This window comes from Trichomycterus rosablanca, chromosome 7 (assembly GCF_030014385.1).
Source record: "Trichomycterus rosablanca isolate fTriRos1 chromosome 7, fTriRos1.hap1, whole genome shotgun sequence".
NCBI classification, from domain to species: domain Eukaryota; kingdom Metazoa; phylum Chordata; class Actinopteri; order Siluriformes; family Trichomycteridae; genus Trichomycterus; species Trichomycterus rosablanca.
Window position 1 is genome coordinate 20659868 of NC_085994.1, and position 24391 is coordinate 20684258.

A 24391-nucleotide genomic window follows, 5' to 3' on the forward strand; every position below is an offset into this window, starting at 1 on the left:
TTCTATAGGGTTCCTGAACTGAACATAATCATAAACCTGCTATGAAAATTAATGTAGTGGTTTTGAGTGCTAAAACAAAAAACAAATACTGTATGGGTGATGACTTCTGATATTTGTTTGAGACATACCTAATTTACATACCTAATTTTAAATATAATGTATTTTATGTGTTAGGCATTTCAGAGCATTACACAGCAGCAATCTTTGTTTTGTGTTTTTAACAAAAAGGTTCCTCCAAGGTCTCTTAGGAAAAATAGGTCAATCTAAATACAATCAAGCTCTGTCATAGCATCAATACACCTTGAAGATTGATGTTAAGCCATGGTGTCAAAATTCTCCCAGGTCACTTAGATCTCTGACACACGTGTGTCAGCATTTGTTTGTTTATCACGTAAATGCTGTATGGAGGAAGCAGACCCTCCTTGGCCTTAGGGATTGTTCAGTGTGTTTTGCACTAGGAAGGGATTACATCGCATATTTTTCTCCAGTGTGTCGTGTTCCAAGTGAGGCCACTGTGAATGGTGCGCAAAGAGATCAAATGGCCTCTTAGTCCTCAGGGATGAAGTACTGCTTTGTCTGGAAACTTTCCCTCTCTGTTTTGGGCCAAAACTGTGTTTTTGTTAGACACTGCTTTGTTCTCATGGGATTATCATTACAGCGAGGTATGTTAAGATCTGAGAATGGTTACTGGAGGCAAAATACTGTACAACCTTTATGGATATTATGTAATTTTTTCCAAATTGTAATATTGTCTTGCTGCACACCTATACTAGACAGTTATGTGCTCCTAAATATAGAAGTCTTAATTAATTTGTACTTTTTTCTGTTGACAGTGAGGGGAGCAACCTGACTCCGGCGCACCACTATGCTGACTTCCGTTTCAAAACCTATGCTCCACTGGCGTTCCGTTACTTCAGAGAGCTGTTTGGAATCAAGCCAGATGACTACCTGGTAAGCATTAGTCTGCCTTATTTGACCTGTTTCGACTAAAATTGTTCCATTGCAAGGTCAATACCCACTTACTATATATGGCTGATAATGTAGCCTTTTGATCACCGATGTTCTCAGATCTAAGTCAAGACTGACTGTCTAATTGGAATAGGAATCGGAATAGGAATAATTCATTAATTTATTTGTTTAATCACCACTTTATCCTGGTCAGGGTCACACTGGGTCATTGGGGAAAACCCTTCCCACAGGTCATCTGTCCATCACAGTGCCGTTCTAGTAGCTCCAATTGGCCTGAATGCATGTGTTTGGACTTGTGGAAGGAAACCAGAGAGTGGAAACCCACGTGAACACAGGGAGAACATGTAAACTCCACACAGAAACTACCCAGGCCCTTCTTGCTGTGAAACAACAGTGTTACCCACTGCTCCACAATGAATAGAAATCAGTGCCTTGAATTTAATGGGACAGTGGTAGCTTAGTGAGTAAGGAAGGTTGAGAGTTCAAATCCCAACTCTGACATGCAGCTGCTGTTGGGCCCTTGAGCAAGGCCCTTAACCCTCTCTGCTCCAGGGGCGCCGTACAATGACTGACCCTGCGCTCTGACCCCAGCTTCCCAACAAGCTGGGATATGCAAAGAAAGAATTGTACTATACATCTGTATATGTATATATGACAAATAAAGGCATTCTATGTCTTTGTTCAACTTGCACATAGTTGTCACCAGGAGATTTGTGGCATAGTTTTGACACTTTATAAGTCTCATTTATCTGGTGTTGAGCATTGTATAGCTCTGAATGAAAAAATATTCCAGCATATGTTAGGCTCATTAGTACACACCGCACATAGCGTAGAGTTGATTATTCTATATCTCCAGAGTTGCATTATGCAGCCTTGTATTACATTTTATAGACCTTTCAATTATTCTTATTACCTTTGTGCATTTCATACCTTTAAGGTTGCCAGAATTTTCCTAAATGCTTCCCAGTGTTTCTAAGCTAGTCATTTGTAAATAACTGATTGTCCTTGGGCCTCATCCATCCATCCATCCATCCATCCATCCATCCATCCATCCATCCATCCATCCATCCATCCATCCATCCATCCATCCATCCATCCATCCATCCATCCATCCATCCATCCATCCATCCATCCATCCATCCATCCATCCATCCATCCATCCATCCATCCATCCATCCATCCATCCATCCATCTATCTATCTATCTATCTATCTATCTATCTATCTATCTATCTATCTATCTATCTATCTATCTATCTATCTATCTATCTATCTATCTATCTATCTATCTATCTATCTATCTAGAAGCTCCTTGCTACACATGTGTAGTCCAATCCTGAATGCAGCCTTTATTGTTTAATTGACAAATATCTTTGCAGCAACTCTTGGGCTCTGCTGGCTCTGGCTGTTCTCAGGTCCAGATGGTATTGCTGCATCTGCATTGCCTCTGCAGCAAAACTGCATTTACTGTAGCTTTACTTCAATGCAGAGCAGCTGTGTGTGTGTGTGTGTGTGTGTGTGTGTGTGTGTGTGTGTGTAGTAATATATGTTTATGTGTTGATGTGTGCATGGAGGTAGGTGTGTATTGTTTTGTGTGCAGGCATGTCAGTATGCTGACATACAGCACACACACACACACACACACGTTAATTGTCAGCAGAATATAATATTAATCAGGCAATAATCAGCCTCAGGGCATGGAAGAAGCTTCCAGGTGCACGATGTTCACTTCCTCCTTTCTGTCAGTCATCCACCCCTTTTAATAATAAACATGCTCATTATTTCCTCTTTATTGAAGTGTGCCGTAGTCACACAGACATTGTTGGTCCTTCATGATCAGTGAACCGTATTAATACAACATGAGGACCTTCTGTGAACAGGATGACTATTAGGGCTAAAAGACAGAATAACACATTTTCTGCATTCTTTAGCATTGTGATTCACGTCTATGTAGCCATGTAACTTTGTTTTTTTACCGTTTACCATTTTAGAAATAGCCAATCATGTCTGTGTAGACACCCAGGATGACCAATGCTGGGCAAGCGAAATAGACCACTGCGCCAGCCGAGCGCCATCGGCATTCCAATCAATCCCAAAGGTGTTGGACTCTTTTGTGAGTGCCATTTCCTCTGCACTAAAATCCACAAAAAAACAAGTATTTTAAACTGTGGTCTCTCTGCCAAGGTCTAGAGGGACTTTTAAGAATTTTTTAAAGAGGATTTATTTTTCAGATGTAGTCCAAGAAAGCCCAAATAAAAGCAGTTTCACAACTATGTCCCTGTGCACAAAGCAAGGTCCATATTTTCATAGTTAATGAGTCTGGTGTGGAGGAACTCCTGTGGCCTCCATCCCAACCACAATGAACACACTTGAGATGAACTGGAACAACAGAATCCACTGACATATCGAGTGAAATATGCTTCAAATGTTGGTGAACAATTATAATTTTAAGACAGGACACAATCTGCTTCTGAAATTAATTGCCACACATTTTGCTTTGTTTGTACAAAGTAACAAAGTGACAGTAGCTACACATAAACAGAAATGACGGGTGCAAGGGGTAAAAAAAAAGTGAGAAACAGAAAGAGAGCTAATTTGTAATGGAAAGCAGTAATTCCTGCACAACAAAATGAAACACACACACACATAAACAGAGTGGTGCTGACTTGCAGCAGTGCGGCATGCAAATTCCTGTTTGTGCTTGTGCCATTCATTTTCATTAACCAGACAATGTGCATGTGTGAATGTGTTGGTGTGTATTGAGTTTGTTTTGAAGTTTAGCTTAGCACAGCAGAACCCAGTACAACACAGCACAGAACAGCAGAACACAACATAGTACAAAACAGCAGAACCCAGTACAAAACAGCACAGCGCAACACAACACAGCACAGCACAGTATAGCAAAACAGAATACAATACAGCACACCAAAGCAAAACAGAATACAACACAGCACAGCAGAACCCAGTACAATATAGCACAGCAGAATACAACACAGCACAGTACAGCAGAACACAACACAGCACACCAAGGCAAAACAGAATACAATACAGCACAGCACAGCAAAACTCAGTACAAAACAGCACATCACAGCACAGCAGAACCCAGTACAAAACAGCATATCACAGCACAGCAGTACCCAGTACAAAATAGCACAGCACAGAATAGCAGAATACAACGCAACACTGCACATCAGAATATAACACAGCATAGCACAGCAGAACCCAGTACGAAAAAAAACACAGCACAGCAGAACACAACGCAACACTGCACATCAGAATATAACACAACATAGCACAGCAGAACCCAGTCCAAAAAAAAAACACAGCACAGCAGAACACAACGCAACACAGCACAGCACACAACAGTACAGCAAACCACAGCAAAGCGCAGCACAACAGAATACAACACAGCAGAACCAGCACAGCATAGCTTCTTTTTTGTGTAATACAGTTTCAGGTTGTATCTCTTGATGTGTTGATGTGTTAACCTTTCAAAGTACACCCCATTATATGACGCTAGCAAATCTTGAGTATTGATGAACTCACATGTATAAACGAAGGCAGTAATCACTCTTTCCAGGCATGCTGATCCGCCCAATAACACCCTTAGCTCACAAAAGTAGCAGCTGGCTGGCATCATCAGCATGGTAGTATACAACTGTGATTGATTTGCAGTAGGCATTTATTTTGTCAGTCATGCTGTTATCTAAATTAAATCTCCTGATTAATTAAAAAATCAGAAACCCATTAGCACCATGGTATAATTTGTCCTGTCGCTCAGCCCTTTTACTTTTTCATTTATTTTCAAACACTTAAGGTCCAACTGGTTTGTAGCTACCCATAGAAAGTGAGTACACAAAATAGAATGTGATGCTCCACATCGTGGTTCCATAATATTAATATGAACTGAATTTTTTATAAAATTTCATTTTAAAAGTTGGTGTGAATCTGATTTGATTTTCTTTCCCTGCAGTACTCAATTTGTAAGGAGCCTCTGATCGAGCTGTCCAACCCTGGTGCCAGTAGTTCACTCTTCTACCTAACCAGTGATGACGAGTTCATCATTAAAACAGTGCAGCACAAAGAAGCTGAGTTCCTGCAGAAACTGCTGCCAGGCTACTACATGGTAATCTCAGTTTTTCTCTCAGCTCCTAATAATGGATCACAGAGGGTTTTTTACGATACTTCAATTTTCATGCCAAAAAGCGTACTGACGAGTGCCTATGGACTGGTGAATACTGGACACTCAGTGTGGCCTTTTAAAGTGTTTTTTTTTTTTTGCACTGTCACCCTCAGCTTGCTCAAACAAGGGTTTTTGATTTGTCAGTCTTTGATGTCTATGGTAAGATAGCGCTATACAAATATATTTGATTTGACTAGACCTTGATAATGATAAAGCAGTAACTGAAGATGGATAAATAAATAAAGACAGTAGCAAGCGGTAGTTAAATGGAATAAAATTCCACAACTTTTGCAGTCTTCATATTTTTTTAAATGCTCTTTAAGTTTTTTAATTTGGGCTTTTTTTCCCTGATAAAAAAACAAACATCTCAAACCCGTGAATCTGAATTTCAGCTCTGCTACCAGCAGGCTGGGTGCCTACATGGACAATAATTGTCTTGTCCATCAGGGCTGGATGTTGAAAGGAATTCCTAATAACTACTGCAATTATGACCTCTGCTGGCTGATTGATGGTGCCTGCACAGAGAAGAGGGATAGTGGAGATCAGTGTGTGACTCTCCATGTGCAAGACTGAGCCCCATATGAACCTTGTGCAGGTAAAAAGATACAGTTGGCTACTGCACATGTGTCTGAGGGGCATGTGTTAGTCCGACCCGCGTGCAGCCCTTAGCGGAACCCTTTTTCACCCATGCATTCTGCACAGGAATCTCTCTATCTGCTAATCAGGGTCCTTACACAGCATTTGAAGACCCCACCCACATAGTCCGGTCATCCCACCCACATAGTCCGGTCATCCCGCCCTAGCAGAAAAGTATCTGCTGCTCTCAAACTGAGAAGTTCAGAATCTCTGTGCGCCATGTTGTTTTTTCTTGTTACTCTGGCTTCTATCCACCTCTTGGAAGATGTAGAATATGGACTGGCTACTCTTAATTGCCCCTTGTGTAAATGAGAATTTAAACTGGTGAACATGTGGTGCCCTGTAATGGATTGGTGCCCTGCGCCCATTGATTTTGGGTGGTGAAAATGATTATTGAAAATGAATGAATGAATAAATGTTTTTTTGTATGCATTTTTATTTTTATATGTGCTTTCACAGCCTGAAAACTACTGCCTAAAACTGGACTTAATCATTTATTTACTGGCATTTCAGTTACAGTTCAGTACAACACTGACTGCTGAGGTTAAGATGTACTAAAGAGGAGCATAGTGCATGTGCATACATCTGCATACATTTTACCTACTGTACATCTGCGTCTTATGCAGATATAAGTAGAGTGTATGCAGATGAATGTACACAATCTTCCCTTGTCCACAGTATTTAACATGTTAACAGGCAATGTTTTTTGTGGCAGACCAGTAAAAACTGACCAGTAAAAGAGTTTTAAAATCTGAAGCCAAAATTGCACAAGCTAAGGTATGTCATCATGCGCACTGGGACTGCATAAACAGCTTGTGTAAAGTTAAGACACACCTTTCGTTTTATTATCTAAGAAGGTTTTTTAACAGCAACCAAAAGTCTGAGCATAAGCTATATAGCTAGATGAGAGACAAACACCATATTACTTATCTTACTTTAAATCAATAAGACTGAAGTAACTCTTTACAGTAGCTCTCTATATAATGGTAAAGCGCGTACGCCTTTCATGTTTTACAGATTAGGGCCGGATCTTACTCACACCTCACCTCTCAGTGACGTGTGTTTAATGGCAGCTTTGACTGCCACGTCTGGCTGCAGGGTGGCAAGAAATGCTCATTTGTAGTATTACCCCTGTTTCATATGCAAAGTAAGCATGTAATTCTTGATCCTGTTACCTTTACCTCCAAACAAATGTTTAAATTGTGTTCATTTGGTAAATGGTGGTGCAGCACTAAGTGGTAGTAATTGCCATTTTGACAGCTAGACACCAGGTGGAAAAGCAAGCTGTCACTGTATGCTGCTTATCACCCCAGCAATTAAAACAACAGCCTTCATTTTAAACAAAGCGAAATGCTAAACTAAAACAAATACACCATGACCAAATGTTTCAGACACCCAAACTTCATATTTATTAAATTAAGGTGTTTTAGCCATACACATTGCTAGCATGTATAGAAAACTATAACATAAATACATTTCATAAATCAAAATTTAGTACCAATAGCTTGGAGATGTCTCTCTCTGTTTCAGCATGGTAAATTTGGTGTAGAGGAACTACTAAGCCCTGGCTTTAACCTTACTAAATGCCTTTGACTATATGGACAGCTTTCCACAGACAAACTCCAAAATCTTTTAAATAGCCTTCTCTAACTCTATATACAGTATATGACTACGCTTTTGAAGTGGGATGTCCAACTAGAACAAGCTTATGATCAAATGTTCACTTACTTATTATGTATTTAGTCGAACTGTTTCAAACGGTTTCATTTTCATGTTTAATCATGTTTAATTCATGTAACACAGATTGAAGGCGTGTGAGAATTGAGATGTTTACTAAGCTGTTTGCTTTGCTTTTGCTTCGCTGCAAGATCAAGCTCTAATACATAAGATTAAGGGGTATGGGTGTGTGAATATACCGGGTGAGTCAAAATTATGTTAACACTAATGGATCTATTTCCTGCAAACTGTGTGTCCAGGCTTTTAATGGTACTGTTGCTTACTGGTTTTTGTGTGTTGAACATGATGGCGAACAGGTTGAGACTGTCCTGTAGTTCATCTCACACATATGAAGTATGTTTTGTGAATAAATGGTTTCCGCCATTCAGGTGTTAACATAATTTTGACTCACCCTGTAGTTCAGTGTGTGCAGTTGCTAAAGCTGTTTTTTTATGTGCATAAACATATATTGTTTTTATTCTTATTTTTAATCACTATTACAACTGTAATGAATGTGTATGTGCTATGTTGTTAAAATGCAACCTGGTTCACTCTTAATCTGGTAGTTATTGCAAACTGTTAATAAAAAAAAATCCTATTTATTAACAAGTAGTACTTGTAGTTATCCCTAATTATGAAAGCCGTTATCTTAAAGTAACACCTGTTTCATTTCTTGTTATCCCAGCTTTTTTATAAATCGTTGTTGTGTTCCTAAGGTCAATGGCTAATTAAGATCTTCTTGAGATCTTAGTTTAACTAAACTACAGGGGATTCAGGCAACCCTCATTCTGTGTTAAAAGAGCAGACATACTAAGCAGTGCGTTACATTTTTATTTAATCAAGGCCTGACAATAAAGTTGTTTTTTGTCTTTTTGGAGAGAAATCGCAAGATGTTACACATTGCCACAAGATCTTTAAATATATTCCTGTGATTATGATGAAACAAAAAATGTCCTGCTTATTACTAAAATTAAATAAGATTATAAGAAAATAAATGAAACTAAAGTCAATATCACAAAATCTCCATCCATGCCCCCTTAATTGTTACTGTCCAACACTAACAAAACTGCCAATGATTTAAACATAATACACAAATGACCAGATTAAATGAGCCTTCTGAAAACATTTTAATTTGATGACCAAAAGTAATCTGAGTATCTCATTCTGCTTCTCTCTTCATGTAGAACCTCAACCAAAACCCCAGGACGCTTCTACCAAAGTTCTACGGCCTGTACTGTGTGCAGTCAGGGGGAATGAACATCCGTGTGGTAGTTATGAACAACGTCCTGCCCCGCTCCTTAAAAATGCACTACAAATATGACCTCAAGGGCTCCACATACAAGCGGCGTGCCTCTCGGAAAGAACGGGAAAAATCCTGCCCCACATACAAAGACCTGGACTTTCAGGACATGCATGAAGGCCTGTACTTTGACACAGAGACTTATAACGCCCTGATGAAGACCCTGCAACGTGACTGTCGGGTGAGTACTTGATTTGATGCTTTTTCTGCCTGACCAGATGCTGTGACCAAACTATGGATGGGGTTGAGCTTTCGGCTGGGAAAAAAGGCAAAGCTCTTGGATGAAAGAACCTCGTGAACCCAATCGTAGCTGTAAATATTACAGCTGTGTGGTTATAACTGGCAGCTCTGTCGCAAATGAATACATGAATAAAATAAAAAGTGCAGTTGGCATCACAATCTATGAGCCTGAAAGAAAACAACACATATAGCTTGCGGGATGAGTGTGTTTTCTGTTCACAAGAACCTTATCAGCATTTGTACTTTTTTGAGGCAAATGTGGGATGAGTATCTTCTCTGTTCCAGGATAAACTGCTTTTTGTGTGGCACTCAGGTGGAGCGTAAATTACGCTAGCCCATCACTGCTGGGATACATACAGACATCATTGGCTATGTCTGAGGATTTGTAATAGTTAATTACAATTTTCATAATCAGAAATATACTATAAAATATACTGTATAATAACAGTGAATAATTACGCAATACTTTATTATTACAGGGCTTTGACCATCCCCCTTCTCAGACATAGCCAATTATGTTTGTGTAAATATCCTGCCAATTGTACCTCTGAGATTCATTTTGGTCTAGTGTAATAGACCACTGCACCACCCAAGAGTGACATTTGTGTCTTCATAAAGTACTCAAATTGGGTGCCAAAAGAAATCTGCTTTAGTAGGTTCCTGGTATCAGAAATTTACATGACATATGCAGCATTGCTTTTTTCAGTATCAGAAATTCTAGGAATGGACCATAAAATAACATTTTATTCAAATTAACCCAGACCTCAATTGTATCATTCCAGTGTAGTGCTGTCAAAATATTATAATTACAAGATTACTAGTGATCTGTGTATCCACTGTGAACATGAAGAAAAAAGCAAAACTTTTTTTCCCCTTTTAACTAACTTTTAAATCTACCCAACATGCATCAATTAATTTAATCTTATATTAAATTTAACCAACTGCTTAATCCTGGTCATGGTTGTGTCAGGTACAGCACCAACCAGAAATATATCTTAAACTGGGCACCACTTCATTGCACAGCAACAAATTTGCATTTGTGACAATTATCAGACACTTTTATTTAAAGCAAATTCAGTTATGACTGAATACAATGCAAGAAATTGAGGGGTAAGGGCCTCGTTTAGGGGCCCAACAGTGAGAACTTGATGGTGGTAGGGCTTGAACCAGAAACCCTCTGATTACTGGTCGTTAAAGACAAATGGGATTTTCATTGTAGCATAATGCTGCTTTAGTCCTTTCAGAATTATTATTGCACTATTATAAAATGAATAGTGTTTTATCCATTCTGAAGATAAAATAAGATTTACAGTAGTAAAGTAGTTGTTTATATTTTTATGATTAACTGGCAATATATATGATGACCAGCCCCCCCCCCCCCCCCCCCCCACCTTTCCCCCATATGACCTAGGTAAAATTTCTGTTTTGTTACCTAATCATCTGTTCTTGCCTGCTTTGTGCATCTATTTAAACAGTTTTTTTTTGCCTTTAGCTTGTCAGTCCTTATTGACCTGCAAGGTGCTAACACAATCACCAGTAATATACAGTATATATGACTTAAATGACTTAAAGGCGACACGGTGGCTCGGTGGGTAACAGCAAGTAGGTCCTGGGTTCAATTTCTAGGTGGCGCAGTCGGGTCCTTTCTGTGTGGAGTTTGCATGTTCTCTTTATGTCTGCGTGGATTTCCTCCCACAGTCAAAAGACATTCAAGTGAGGTAAATTGGAGATACAAAATTGGCCATGACTGTGTTGGACAAAGACTTGAACTGATGAATCTTGTGTAACCAGTAACTACTTGCCCTGTCATGAATGCAACTAAAGCATGTAAAACATGACATTAAAATCCTAATAAATAAATAAATGGCTTAAAATACACAAAGTCTACAAACCCAATATAGATGCAGTAAGTAAAAAATAAACCTTACTGGCTGGGTACTACCAGTCATTCCGCTGCACAACAACTCTACTGGTAATAAAGGGTGTCACAGCATTTTAGAACAATGTTTATTTATTTTGCCATTATTTCCCTTGTTTGTATTATGGTTGTTTAGCCACAGTCTTAGTTCTGCCTTAATTAAGTATCATGTAGTTGGGTTAAATCTTCAATTCTGCAGAATCAGGGTTACACCTGGAACCTCTGTTTCGAGGCGCTCACCACCCCATGACACTTAATGGTAAATGTATATGTAAAATATTAATTCTTGTGCTTATATAAACTCACTGTGCTTGCTGTAATGATTAAATTTTTCCAAACTAGTTTTATGCCTAATTTAGCACATATTTTTAAATCCCCAGACATAACATTTTTAGAGATGACAGCTGGCTCCTCCAGACTACAACACATCAGGCCTAGGTTTCTGATGGTGTTGTACAGGGGTTGGACAAAATAACTTAAACTGAATTTTAGACCACAATAATTTATTAGTATGGTGTAGGGCCTCCTTTTGCGGCCAATACAGCGTCAATTCGTCTTGGAAATGACATATACAAGTCCTGCACAGTGGTCAGAGGGATTTTAAGCCATTCTTCTTGCAGGATAGTGGCCAGGTCACTACGTGATGCTGGTGGAGGAAAACGTTTCCTGACTCGCTTCTCCAAAACACCCCAAAGTGGCTCAATAATATTTAGATCTGGTGACTGTGCAGGCCATGGGAGATGTTCAACTTCACTTTCATGTTCATCAAACCAATCTTTCACCAGTCTTGCTGTGTGTATTGGTGCATTGTCATCCTGATACACGGCACCGCCATTGGATGCACATGGTCCTCCAGAATGGTTCGGTAGTCCTTGGCAGTGACGCGCCCATCTAGCACAAGTATTGGGCCAAGGGAATGCCATGATATGGCAGCCCAAACCATCACTGATCCACCCCCATGCTTCACTCTGGGCATGCAACAGTCTGGGTGGTACGCTTCTTTGGGGCTTCTCCACACCGTAACTCTCCCGGATGTGGGGAAAACAGTAAAGGTGGACTCATCAGAGAACAATACATGTTTCACATTGTCCACAGCCCAAGATTTGCGCTCCTTGCACCATTGAAACCGACGTTTGGCATTGGCACGAGTGACCAAAGGTTTGGCTATAGCAGCCCGGCCGTGTATATTGACCCTGTGGAGCTCCCGACGGACAGTTCTGGTGGAAACAGGAGAGTTGAGGTGCACATTTAATTCTGCCGTGATTTGGGAAGCCGTGGTCTTATGTTTTTTGAATACAATCCGGGTTAGCACCCGAACATCCCTTTCAGACAGCTTCCTCTTGCGTCCACAGTTAATCCTGTTGGATGTGGTTTGTCCTTCTTGGTGGTATGCTGACATTACCCTGGATACCGTGGCTCTTGATACATCACAAAGACTTGCTGTCTTGGTCACAGATGCGCCAGCAAGACGTGCACCAACAATTTGTCCTCTTTTGAACTCTGGTATGTCACCCATAATGTTGTGTGCATTGCAATATTTTTAGCAAAACTGTGCTCTTACCCTGCTAATTGAACCTTCACACTCGGCTCTTACTGGTGCAATGTGCAATTAATGAAGATTGGCCACCAGACTGGTCCAATTTAGCCATGAAACCTACCACACTAAAATGACAGGTGTTTCAGTTATTTTGTCCAACCCCTGTATATATATATATATATATATATATATATATATATATATATACACACCGATTAGGCATAACATTATGACCACCTTCCTAATATTGTGTTGGTCCCCCTTTTGCTGCCAAAACAGCCTTGACCTGTTGAGGCATAGACCCCTGAAAGTGTGCTGTGGTATCTGGCACCAAGATGTTAGCAGCAGCTCATTTAAATCCTGTAAGTTGTGAGGTGGGGCCTCCATGGATCAGACTTGTTTGTCCAGCACATCCCACAAATGCTTAAAGGGATTGAGATCTGGAGAATTTGGAGGCCAAGTTAACACCTCAAATTCGTTGTTGTGCTCCTCAAACCATTCCTGAACCATTTTTGCTGACCCTGACTGGTCTGCAGCTATGCAGCCCCATACACGACAAACTGTGATGCACTGTGTATTCTGACACATTTCTATCAGAACCAGCATTAACTTCTTAAGCAATTTGAGCTACAGTAGCTCGGATCGGACCACACGGGCCAGCCTTCGCTCCTCACGTGCATCAAGGAGCCTTATCGACAGGGAACACCCCACAAGAGCGGCAGTTTAGGAGATGCTCTGACCCAGTTGTCTAGCAATCCCATTTTTTCCTGCCTCTAACATATCAACTTCCCGCCCTGTATGAACAACAATCCAATCGTTGTTTATGTAGCCACCCAGCCCAGCCGGATGACAGAGCTTAGTTTCGTCATTGAAATGTTTCTGTTTGAAATGTCACTAGAAATGGCGTTATAGCATGTTTTACCGCTGTGCCACCTGAGCGGCCTGAAATATATTATCATTACTTTACATGCCAAACAGACAGTGAGTGGAGTACAGATTGAACCGAGGTCCCAGGACCCTAAAATGTGCATTATCACTACATTATCCTACATTATTACATTATTACATAATAACCTACATTATCACTATATTCTATTTTGTAGACTGAACAACATTATAGAAATAAGGATTTTAGGAGGTTCTGATCATGTAAATGGTTTTTATAGAGAGTTTGATATTTGGGAATGAGGTCAGCATGTTCTCCACATTATTATATAACTCAGTTCATATGAACATAGACGTCATATGCTTTTTATCAAAACTGACCTTTATACACCAAAATATTCACAGCTTCAAGCAACCGGATATTCAAAAACTAACATGCCTCATCTCATAACACACAACATGTCCAGTACATACTGATCATGCCCTTGTTTGAACCCAGATGTACATCAGGGAATTGTCATGCTTTTCCTGCCTGGTCTAAGCTGGCTGGATGAGTTTTTCTGTTACAGAGTTTGTGCTGATTTTGCTGCTGAAAAATAGATTCGACACTCTCAGCACTTTATTTCTGGTATAATGAAGTAGTGATTTTTCTCGCTTCTGCTGGAATACAAAGAAAAATCACAGTTTTCCACTTTTCTTAACATAGTCAGTCAGACCTTTTTGAGCCACTAGTGTCTATTTGGAAACTGAAGGTGCCTGGTAGTTTAAATGCAAATGTTTTTTCATGCATTCAGATTAGGGTCACAATAGGTCTGGGAACACCTGGAATCAAGCATGGCCAGGATGCTGATTCATCACACTCACACTTTTCCTCACCTGCATACACTTGAGTGCAGTTGTAGCGGATAACTCGTCTTCTGTTTGTTTCCGACAGGAGGGAGAAAACTAAGGTGACCCACATAGACATGGGTCATCACTGAAAGTATCATATCCACATGGTCATCCACACAGACATTGCTGGTCAGATCTGTTTTTTATATCGATGGATCTGTTCTACAAATTTGATTTAAAGGTTAATTGTATATTTTTACAATTAAAGACATTGTTTAATAAATATGCCAAACACAGTCTGTGTGCTTACTCACATTTGTACTGCAGTAGGGCAGGAGATTACATTCCTACTTCTGTTTTTGTCCCTGAGTCGTTTGTTAGTATTTTTTAGCCATAAGGCCTCATTATGAACCCATATGAATTCTGTGTGCAGGTGCTAGAGAGCTTTAAGATTATGGACTACAGTTTGCTACTCGGGATACACGTGCTGCAACAGAACCACAGAGACGCAGACGGAAATGGGGGAGATAGCAGGCGTCCCGGAGGCCAGAGGGTCCTCTACTCCACAGCAATGGAGTCTATCCAGGGGGGCAACAAGACAGTAGAGGCAATAACCACAGATAACACGTGAGTTCTTAACATTCAAATTTCAAGCTTATCTTCAGAACTATACATTTAGCCATGTTGTGCAATACAGTTTTTCCCTAGTTGACCAAAGATTTGCACATGTAAAACAATCTGGAAACACCAGTTTGCAGGTTTACCATGGTGAATATATGCAGGGTGCTAAATGCATCTGTACAAATAGATTTATTTGGAGCCTGTAATTTACATTTCATTTGATTTACTAAATTTAATGTTATTTCATAAATAGTAATATCAAGAAAGTGTGTAAATGAATATGCTTAAAGGGCAAGTACTTATTTGGTAGGTGTTTCGCTCCATGGCTGCTCCCAGGTGGTGCCTAACTCCCTGTATTCAAATCTCAGCTCTGCTACCGGTCGGCTGGACGCCCTATAGCGGGCACAGTTTGCAGTGCCTGCAGCAGATATAATTGGCCACTATTCTGCTGGGTGGGAAAAGACCGGAATAAAAAAAGAGTGGGGTCTTTGTTTAAGGACCCTGGTTAGCAGCCCGAGGTGGAACGTGGATGTGACTCTCTGTGCACAAGACTGGCCTCACGTGCGAATCCACCAAAGTTTGGGTGAATAACAAGGGGTTGTGGCCTGCGCACGTGTCAAAGGGGGCATGTGTCATGTGAATATACCCTCTTCTGATGTGATCGGTGTCCCCAGCAGTGAAAGACTAATTGGCTATGCTAAATTGGGAGAAAAATGAAAAAAAAATCCATAAATAAAATAAAAAAATTATATTGTTAAAATATGTCAAATTATGCAGGATACTGCCAGGGGGATTAATTAAATCTAGCAACTTTTTTTCTTATTCTCAAACATTGTCATAATGTACGTTTTTTTTGTAGCGCTTTGAGATACTTATTTGTCTTTTCTGTTGTTATTCTTTAACTTCTTTGTGTCCTCTCTGGTCTCCTCTCCAGGGTTGCTCATACTGTTACAACATCACATATGTTTTCTGTAGGTCTGTTCTGATGCCATGTCTCTACTGCCCCTTGTCTATTACTAATTCTGCTTTTGTTTCTTGTCCTGCATTAATTGGTTTGTGTATAAATACCCTCTGTGTTTCATTGCATCTTGTCTGGTGTATTTCCTAGTTTTAATCCTTGCTTGTTTTTAGATTGATCATGGATCATTTTATCTAAACTGAAGAGACCAAGAACAAAATGTAGTTCATTTAGGTTTGTTTCTCTGCAGAGTAAGGCTCTTAATGTATAGCCTATTGTAGTAAAAATAATGAACACCAGAGACCCCACAAGGATGGCTGGTTGGGTATTTATAAACAAGGAGAACATGTTTAAGAGGGAGTTAAGCTTTAAACATAAGCTGTGAGATAGACTTAGTGTCCCTGTGAGACTGGTCAGTTCATGTGAGATAACTGAGGGTCTTATACAAATTGTGTATCACTAGAGCCTTTAAACATGCTGACAAAGTTCAGTCTCTTTGGTTCATTCCATTCTTACACAAACATATAAGCATTTGTTCAACAATAGGGAGTTACACAACTTACATTTATACATGATTTAAGCAATGATTTATATCTAACATCAGCACTCAAACAGTTATTAATTAATACTTAATTTTTCTTACACACTAACACTGTTAGCACTGACCTATAAAATGGACCGGATTTGCCCAAATAAAACATGTGTCCTAATTGTGACTTATTTATTACCTGCCTGAAGTTACGCTTTGCCGTTATTATACACTTATTGTTAACATGTCATAACTAGAAGCTGACAAATTAAATTGTCTTTTTTGCAGAATGGGAGGCATCCCAGCTCGAACCAACAGAGGAGAGAAGTTGCTCATTTTTCTGGGCATAATTGACATCCTGCAGTCATACAGGTACAAATTCTATTTTGTACTATGGTCTGCCTTTTTATCAACCTCTTAAAAAGTGTAAAAACCCGTAGGACATTAGTGATTGATATCTGGCATTATTTTTGGCCATAACTGAGAGGTGTTTTGTAGTTTCAAGGTATGACTAACTACACCATTGCCTGCCCATCTGTTTTTAACAAAGCTGTCATTGTCACTTCATATATATGCTGTCCCTGTTTGTTTGTGAAGTAAATGTGGCTAGTCAGACAAAATTGGACTAATGGAAAAATGTCAGATGTTTTCTCAGATTTCTCACTCTTCAGCCAGTGTTAAATATTTGATTCCAGCTTAGCAGTAGTTAGCTCTGATTCCCTTTTTCTTTGTTTTATCAGTTAGTCTCAAATTTTAAAATACTATAAGGTTTACAGTTACAGAGACCAATATCACCTGACTAGGCAAGCCACAGTGACCTACTGCAGATAAGACAGAAGATCCTGGTATAAACTTTAAAAAGTGCTTACAATAACACCAAATGCATTTGAAGTGGCTTTCATGCTTTGTAAAATAGATTAGTTACGTGCTATGCAGTAAATTATGTTACAAAACAGTGGCAGTACAGATGATTCAGTATTTGCTGACTGAGTGTATACAGCTTACAGAAACATGATTGTATATACACAGTATTTTCCCATAAGCTCTTTCCATTTACAGTCAAGCCTACTTTGCCATTTTCTTCTTTCACTAAGGTTCATCAAGAAGCTGGAACACTCGTGGAAAGCACTTGTCTATGATGGTGTAAGTTGATAGCTCACAGATCAGTATGTTTATATGAATAAGCTCATACACACTGCATGATGAAAGATCCCATCCTGATTCAATCTTTCTCTCTTTTTCATATCCGTAGGACACAGTGTCCGTCCACAGGCCCAGCTTCTACGCCAACAGATTTCTCAAGTTTATGAGTACCAGAGTTTTCCGGAAGCTTCATTGTGAGTATCCATGTTAAAACTTATCTTCTGCTCAGTCTTAGACCTGTTCATCCTTTTCTTGTTGTTTCATCTGTATTCAAAATGCTGCTAAACAGTCATGAAGGTCCACAAAGTCATGGCACTGTATTATATATACACTAGGACACTTGGTATCTTGCTCATAATTGATACATACAGTGTATCACAAAAGTGAGTACACCCCTCACATTTCTGCAAATATTTTATTATATCTTTTCATGGGACAACACTATAGAAATAAAACTTGGATATAACTTAGAGTAGTCAGTGTACAACTTGTATAGCAGTGTAGATTTACTGTCTTCTGAAAACAACTCAACACGCAGCCATTAATGTCTAAATGGCTGGCAACATAAGTGAGTACACCCCACAGTGAACATGTCCAAATTGTGCCCAAAGTGTCAATATTTTGTGTGACCACCATTATTATCCAGCACTGCCTTAACCCTCCTGGGCATGGAATTCACCAGAGCTGCACAGGTTGCTACTGGAATCCTCTTCCACTCCTCCATGATGACATCACGGAGCTGGTGGATGTTAGACACCTTGAACTCCTCCACCTTCCACTTGAGGATGCGCCACAGGTGCTCAATTGGGTTTAGTCCATCACCTTTACCTTCAGCTTCCTCAGCAAGGCAGTTGTCATCTTGGAGGTTGTGTTTGGGGTCGTTATCGTGTTGGAAAACTGCCATGAGGCCCAGTTTTCGAAGGGAGGGGATCATGCTCTGTTTCAGAATGTCACAGTACATGTTGGAATTCATGTTTCCCTCAATGAACTGCAGCTCCCCAGTGCCAGCAACACTCATGCAGCCCAAGACCATGATGCTACCACCACCATGCTTGACTGTAGGCAAGATACAGTTGTCTTGGTACTTCTCACCAGGGCGCCGCCACACATGCTGGACACCATCTGAGCCAAACAAGTTTATCTTGGTCTCGTCAGACCACAGGGCATTCCAGTAATCCATGTTCTTGGACTGCTTGTCTTCAGCAAACTGTTTGCGGGCTTTCTTGTGCGTCAGCTTCCTTCTGGGATGACGACCATGCAGACCGAGTTGATGCAGTGTGCGGCGTATGGTCTGAGCACTGACAGGCTGACCTCCCACGTCTTCAACCTCTGCAGCAATGCTGGCAGCACTCATGTGTCTATTTTTTAAAGCCAACCTCTGGATATGACACCGAACACGTGGACTCAACTTCTTTGGTCGACCCTGGCGAAGCCTGTTCCGAGTGGAACCTGTCCTGGAAAACCGCTGTATGACCTTGGCCACCATGCTGTAGCTCAGTTTCAGGGTGTTAGCAATCTTCTTATAGCCCAGGCCATCTTTGTGGAGAGCAACAATTCTATTTCTCACATCCTCAGAGAGTTCTTTGCCATGAGGTGCCATGTTGAATATCCAGTGGCCAGTATGAGAGAATTGTACCCAAAACACCAAATTTAACAGCCCTGCTCCCCATTTACACCTGGGACCTTGACACATGACACCAGGGAGGGACAACGACACATTTGGGCACAATTTGGACATGTTCACTGTGGGGTGTACTCACTTATGTTGCCAGCTATTTAGACATTAATGGCTGTGTGTTGAGTTATTTTCAGAAGACAGTAAATCTACACTGCTATACAAGCTGTACACTGACTACTCTAAGTTATATCCAAGTTTCATGTCTATAGTGTTGTCCCATGAAAAGATATAATGAAATATTTGCAGAAATGTGAGGGGTGTACTCACTTTTGTGATACACTGTATGTGCAAATGTGTTTTTTCTTAAGTTTTCACTTACTTTGTCTAGTGTATTGTGTCAGTGTATTAAAGTCTATACTATATATTGGTATGTCTAATACCATATAAAATAAAATTAGCATTTTTTTTATTATATGTCTCGCAAAATACACTATATGTACAAACACCAGAGCATCAAAACCATATGGGATTATGTTTAATTTTTTCATCTTTTGAACGTGATTGTGAGAAGTATATAGCATTATTTAGCAGTACTAAGGACAACCACTGATGGCACAGTCAGCATTGTGCAGGCCAGTCAGCTACTCAGTTCACCAGTGTTTGATAACCCACACTTTTGAAAAAAAAAAAAAAAGAATTTAGTACAAGTCAGGGCAGCAGCTGGCAAATCATCAATGCAGTCTGCATCCATTGTGGACCCATCACTGGGGCAACTCGCCCATCCACGGCGCTTAGACCATGACTGCTGAGAGGATGAGAGAATTCCTCAGAATTAAGGAATTCTAATGAAGGCCAACAAAGCTGGCATATAAAAGGCTCTCTCAGCTGCAGCAAATAAACTCTAATGGGACACTGAGACTGTCTAATTAAAGTAAACACTAAGTACTGACAGTCATCTGCACCCTCATGCTTCCTGCTAGCTTTAATGGCATAGCAGGTTGGCATGACTGGTCAACCCGTATCCCCTGCCATTCTCCACGGCAGGTGGCTCTGTTACACATATGACACAAAAATATAACTTTTTGGCATCAAACAGTTAAGGTGGGTTTGTTGTTACACATGGAAATCAGAAGTAAACAGTTGATAGAATATTGAAGTTCCATTATTTTGAAACATTCCACAGTAAGCAGATGAGTTGGTAACAGCTGAGGGAATCATGACTGGGTAAAAAAGGACAATTATTGTAATTCAAATTATAATTATTAAAAAAAAAAATTCTATTCTTTTTTATCTGTGCCTTACTCACTGACTTTCTACAAACTTTTTTATTTAATCAACAGCAAGCCGCTACTCTCCAACTAAGAGGGGGCGAAACTCTATAGTGGCTCTTAAGTCCTCTTCTCAGGAGCTGCTGTCTCCAAGAAAGGAAGAGAAAGTGGACGAGAGGGCAGAGAGGCTCGCCGGAGCTCGGAGTCTGGCCAGTCTGGATGGACAAGGTCAGTAACCTGTCAACAACACTAAAAGATTTCATCATAAATTACTGAAGCTTGTAGACTTCACATAGCATGTAGACAAATGCCAAAATGTTCAGTAATATAATTGAAAATTTTAATGAATTTAAATTGAATCTATTTTTATTCTTTACTACCATATAAATAGAGAGAAAACTGCAAGCTAGGCACTGGCTTTATGGCTTTTATAGATGTCACCTGTTTGTATTGCCACAAATCTAGAGTCAGTCATGTGTTTTTCTCCCACAGTAATCATTTAGCAATTTCTCATAATGTGCAATCTTCTTTTAATATCTGTGTAATCATGACTTTAAAGCATAAGTAATCTGGTGCTTTAAAAATGCTCCCAAGAGGGAAAGTGATGATCAAGCTGGAAAAGATTGTGTCTGTGTTAGACTACAGTTCTGTACAGTGTTTATAAAACCTACAGTACTGTGGAATGTACTGTTTTACTAAACAGAACTTGCAGGGGTGTGCAACCCTAACTCACATGAATATCAAACAATAGCTGGATTAGGATTTTAGAGAGACATATGCTGCCATCAAGATTACATCTTCTCCAGGGAAGTTCATGGTTATAACAGCATCAAAGTCTTAGAGACACAGGGTGTGCATGCTTGTCTAGCCTGCCGGCAGTACAGGTCTGTGTTCCTACTGAAAATGTATGGCACATCATTTTATTATTTTCTTCATGCATTTTCTCCCCTCTTTCTCCCTTTTTAGCGCGTCCAATTGCCCGATTGCGTCATGCTTCCTCTCCACCTATGCCGATCCCTGCTCTAATTGAGGAGAACGAAGCTAACCCATGACCCCTCTGACACGTGGGCAGCATGCCGTATACATCTTATCACCTACACTTTGACGAGTGCAGTGCAGCTCAGCGTTGTGTACAGAGAGACACACCCTGAGAGCACTCTTTGCATCTTTTCTCGCCTGTGCAGGCACCATCAATCAGCCAGCAGAGATCATAATTGCACCAGTTATGAGAGAGAGACCCCATCCGGCTTAGTCCCGCCCATATCTGAACAACAGGCCAATTGTTGTTCATGTGGCCACTCAGCCTTAGCCGGCAGGCAGAGCTGAGATTCGATATGATGTATTCGAGATCCCAGCTCTGCTTCCAGCGTGTGTTTTTACCACTGCGCCACCTGAGCGGCCCATCATTAAGAGTTGAATCAGACAACAGTGACCACAGACTGTTGAGCAGCTGGTCTTTTAACAATCAAGAATGGGCAAAAATCTCACTTGCAAAACTGCAACAATTAGTTTCCCAACAACAATTAATTAAAAATTTGTTTGTATTCAAAATGCAATGAATTTGGTCAGTAAAAATATTTTCTTTGTATTAGTATTAGTTAAATGAGGGTTCAAAAGATGAGCAAATCACTGATATTTTATTTTTATTGCATTATACAAATTATACAACATTAGCCTTGTGACACCTGTGCAATACTAAAGATGCAAACTTCAGACACTTAACATATATTATATGGTCAGTATTTTGTAGACACTCAACCTTCTTATGAAGTTTAGATGTTCCAGTCACATCCATTGTTAACAGATGAATGTATGAAATCACATATATGCTTTTAACTTTGTTAGTCAGGTCAGGTGTCCATATAGTGCATCTTGGCTAATGGGTACAATTTGAAAAAGTACAACATGTGATAGCTACATTTATTCATACTTAATTATGGCAAAAATAGTAGGATGACTTTGTCAGTGTATTTAAATTCTGTTAAAGTGCTCAGTTTTCGACTGCCAGAAAGGAGAAGTCCTGTATACTATTGCACAAAGACATGTAGTAATGAATTACAGAAACCAAACTGTGAATAGCAAAGGGGAAAAGTGTAAAGAGGAAACTACATCCCCTTTTATGTGACCTGAGCCGGCTCAGTTCACAGTGTGTCTCAGAGCTTGCATTCAGTGTTGTAATGTAGGGTGAAGCTTCAAAAGCTTTGTTTGAGAGTTAACTATAATTGTATCATATTGATATAGTATGACACAAGAGAAAATAATAATGATAGAATATATGTGTTTCAGCCACAACAATTACTTACAGGTGTAATAAATCAGTTATATAAATAAAATTATATGCCTCCAACTTTGCAAGGTCTATAAAGAAATGAAGAAAAGTCCTGACCTTAGCCACACTGAACATCTCTGAAATGAACTGGAACATCAGTTAAGGCTTTCTTGACCAACATCAGTGCCCAGCCATACAAATTTAACAATACATTGCTTATTTGCTTTTGTAAATAATGAACATGGGATTATAATTACAGAAAATCCATCCTTCCATTGCACATTCGGTTTCTTTAAATTGCCTTAAGCTCATAATTTAGATTAGTTTGATGTTTTGTTGTACAATTAGTCATCACACTGTACCTATGTGCTAACATTACCTACATAAAATTGCAGTTATTATGGTTTATTATGGTCTTCACGGAACAGAAAGAGCTTGCTAGTGCACTGGTAGGCTTAGTTGTTAAGTTACTATGTTTTAGGCCTCAACCACTGCCAAGTTACAAGGCCCTTAATTTTTAAATGTTTGCATTGTATTTTGTCAAAATCTTTGGATGAAAATGTCTGCTGAACTTTGTGTCCTAAATTGCATGCTGGGTAGTTTATAGCAGTGGTCCCCAACCACCGGGTCGCAGACAGTACCAGTGGGTCCGTGGGTCGTTTATTACCAGGCCGCACAGAAAGAATAAATAATTAGAGATAGCTAGAAAAGCAGTTTTCACTGCTTCTATTTCGGGTGTTATTGTCTTATTGTCACCCCTAGGTGGAAACAGTGTTTTGTTGCAGTGAAAAAAGCTTTTACACCGTTTGTGAGCAATATTTTTAAATCCTCCCTTTCCCGCAAGTCCGTGAAATTATATCTTATATGAAACCGGTCGGTGGTGCAAAAAAGGTTGGGAAAACGCTGATTTATGCTTTGGACGCTGAGCTTCTGCAAGATGATTGGAGGATCAGTGGAAAGGCTGAATTCCGTTTTGATTGACAGCTAGTTTGAGTTCTACACCGTCACTTCTCAAACTCAAACTCAAAAGAAGCTTTATTGGCATGACGAATAGGGACATTCGTATTGCCAAAGCAATACATTTCATTAGTCACTTAATCACTAGGAGCTTCAGTCCCATCGCGGATTTTGCGAGTGAAGTCGAAAGACAAACTGCAACCCATTTCAGGCCATTTTCTTGTAAAAGGAACAGAGGGCAGAATTTATGTGTAAATAAATTGTCAAATTTTATGATGTAAGCCGACAATGAGCTTCCCCTCTTTGAAAGACCAGCAGCAGCCACTGATGGGGTATCATAATGCTGAAAGTACGCATTTTAAGATAGTAAATTGTGCTCATAAAAGGCTGCACATGATGAGCAGCAATTAAACCATAGCTGTAACAGCTTGATTGGTATCAAGGGACCCAATGTGTGACAGGAAACATTTCGTCCACCATAATACCACCATCACAGGCCAGAATTGTTGAATAGTTAACACAAGGCAGGTTGGTTCCATAACTTTACGCCCTATCTGCATGTTGATGCAGAAATCATGATTTATTAGACCAATAGTTTTTTGGTCTGTCTAGTTTTGATGAGCCTGTGCCAACTGTAGACTCAGGTTTCTGTTCCTGGCTGAAAGTATGATATGGTGTTTTGCTTTTATAGTCAGTTAACCTCAGGGTTTGATATGTTGTTTGCTCTGAGATGCTTTTCTTCTCATCAAGGCTGTAAATAGTGGTTATTTACATTATTGTTCCTGTTAGCGCAAACCAGTCTGGCCATTCTCTT

At 39.8% G+C, this 24391-nt stretch overlaps 1 protein-coding gene across 1 annotated transcript in view; it reads left to right on the forward strand.

Annotated features, from left to right (window-relative positions):
• pip5k1bb (phosphatidylinositol-4-phosphate 5-kinase, type I, beta b) overlaps nt 1–24391 on the forward strand; it is a 57608-nt gene that overhangs the window by 27651 nt on the left and 5566 nt on the right. Inside the window, exons 5-12 of the mRNA XM_062998494.1 lie at nt 834–951; nt 4942–5094; nt 8688–8984; nt 14648–14841; nt 16611–16694; nt 17417–17465; nt 17575–17659; nt 20424–20579. Of these exons, the coding sequence (XP_062854564.1) occupies nt 834–951; nt 4942–5094; nt 8688–8984; nt 14648–14841; nt 16611–16694; nt 17417–17465; nt 17575–17659; nt 20424–20579 (1136 nt within the window). The remainder of the gene's footprint in view (nt 1–833; nt 952–4941; nt 5095–8687; nt 8985–14647; nt 14842–16610; nt 16695–17416; nt 17466–17574; nt 17660–20423; nt 20580–24391) is intronic.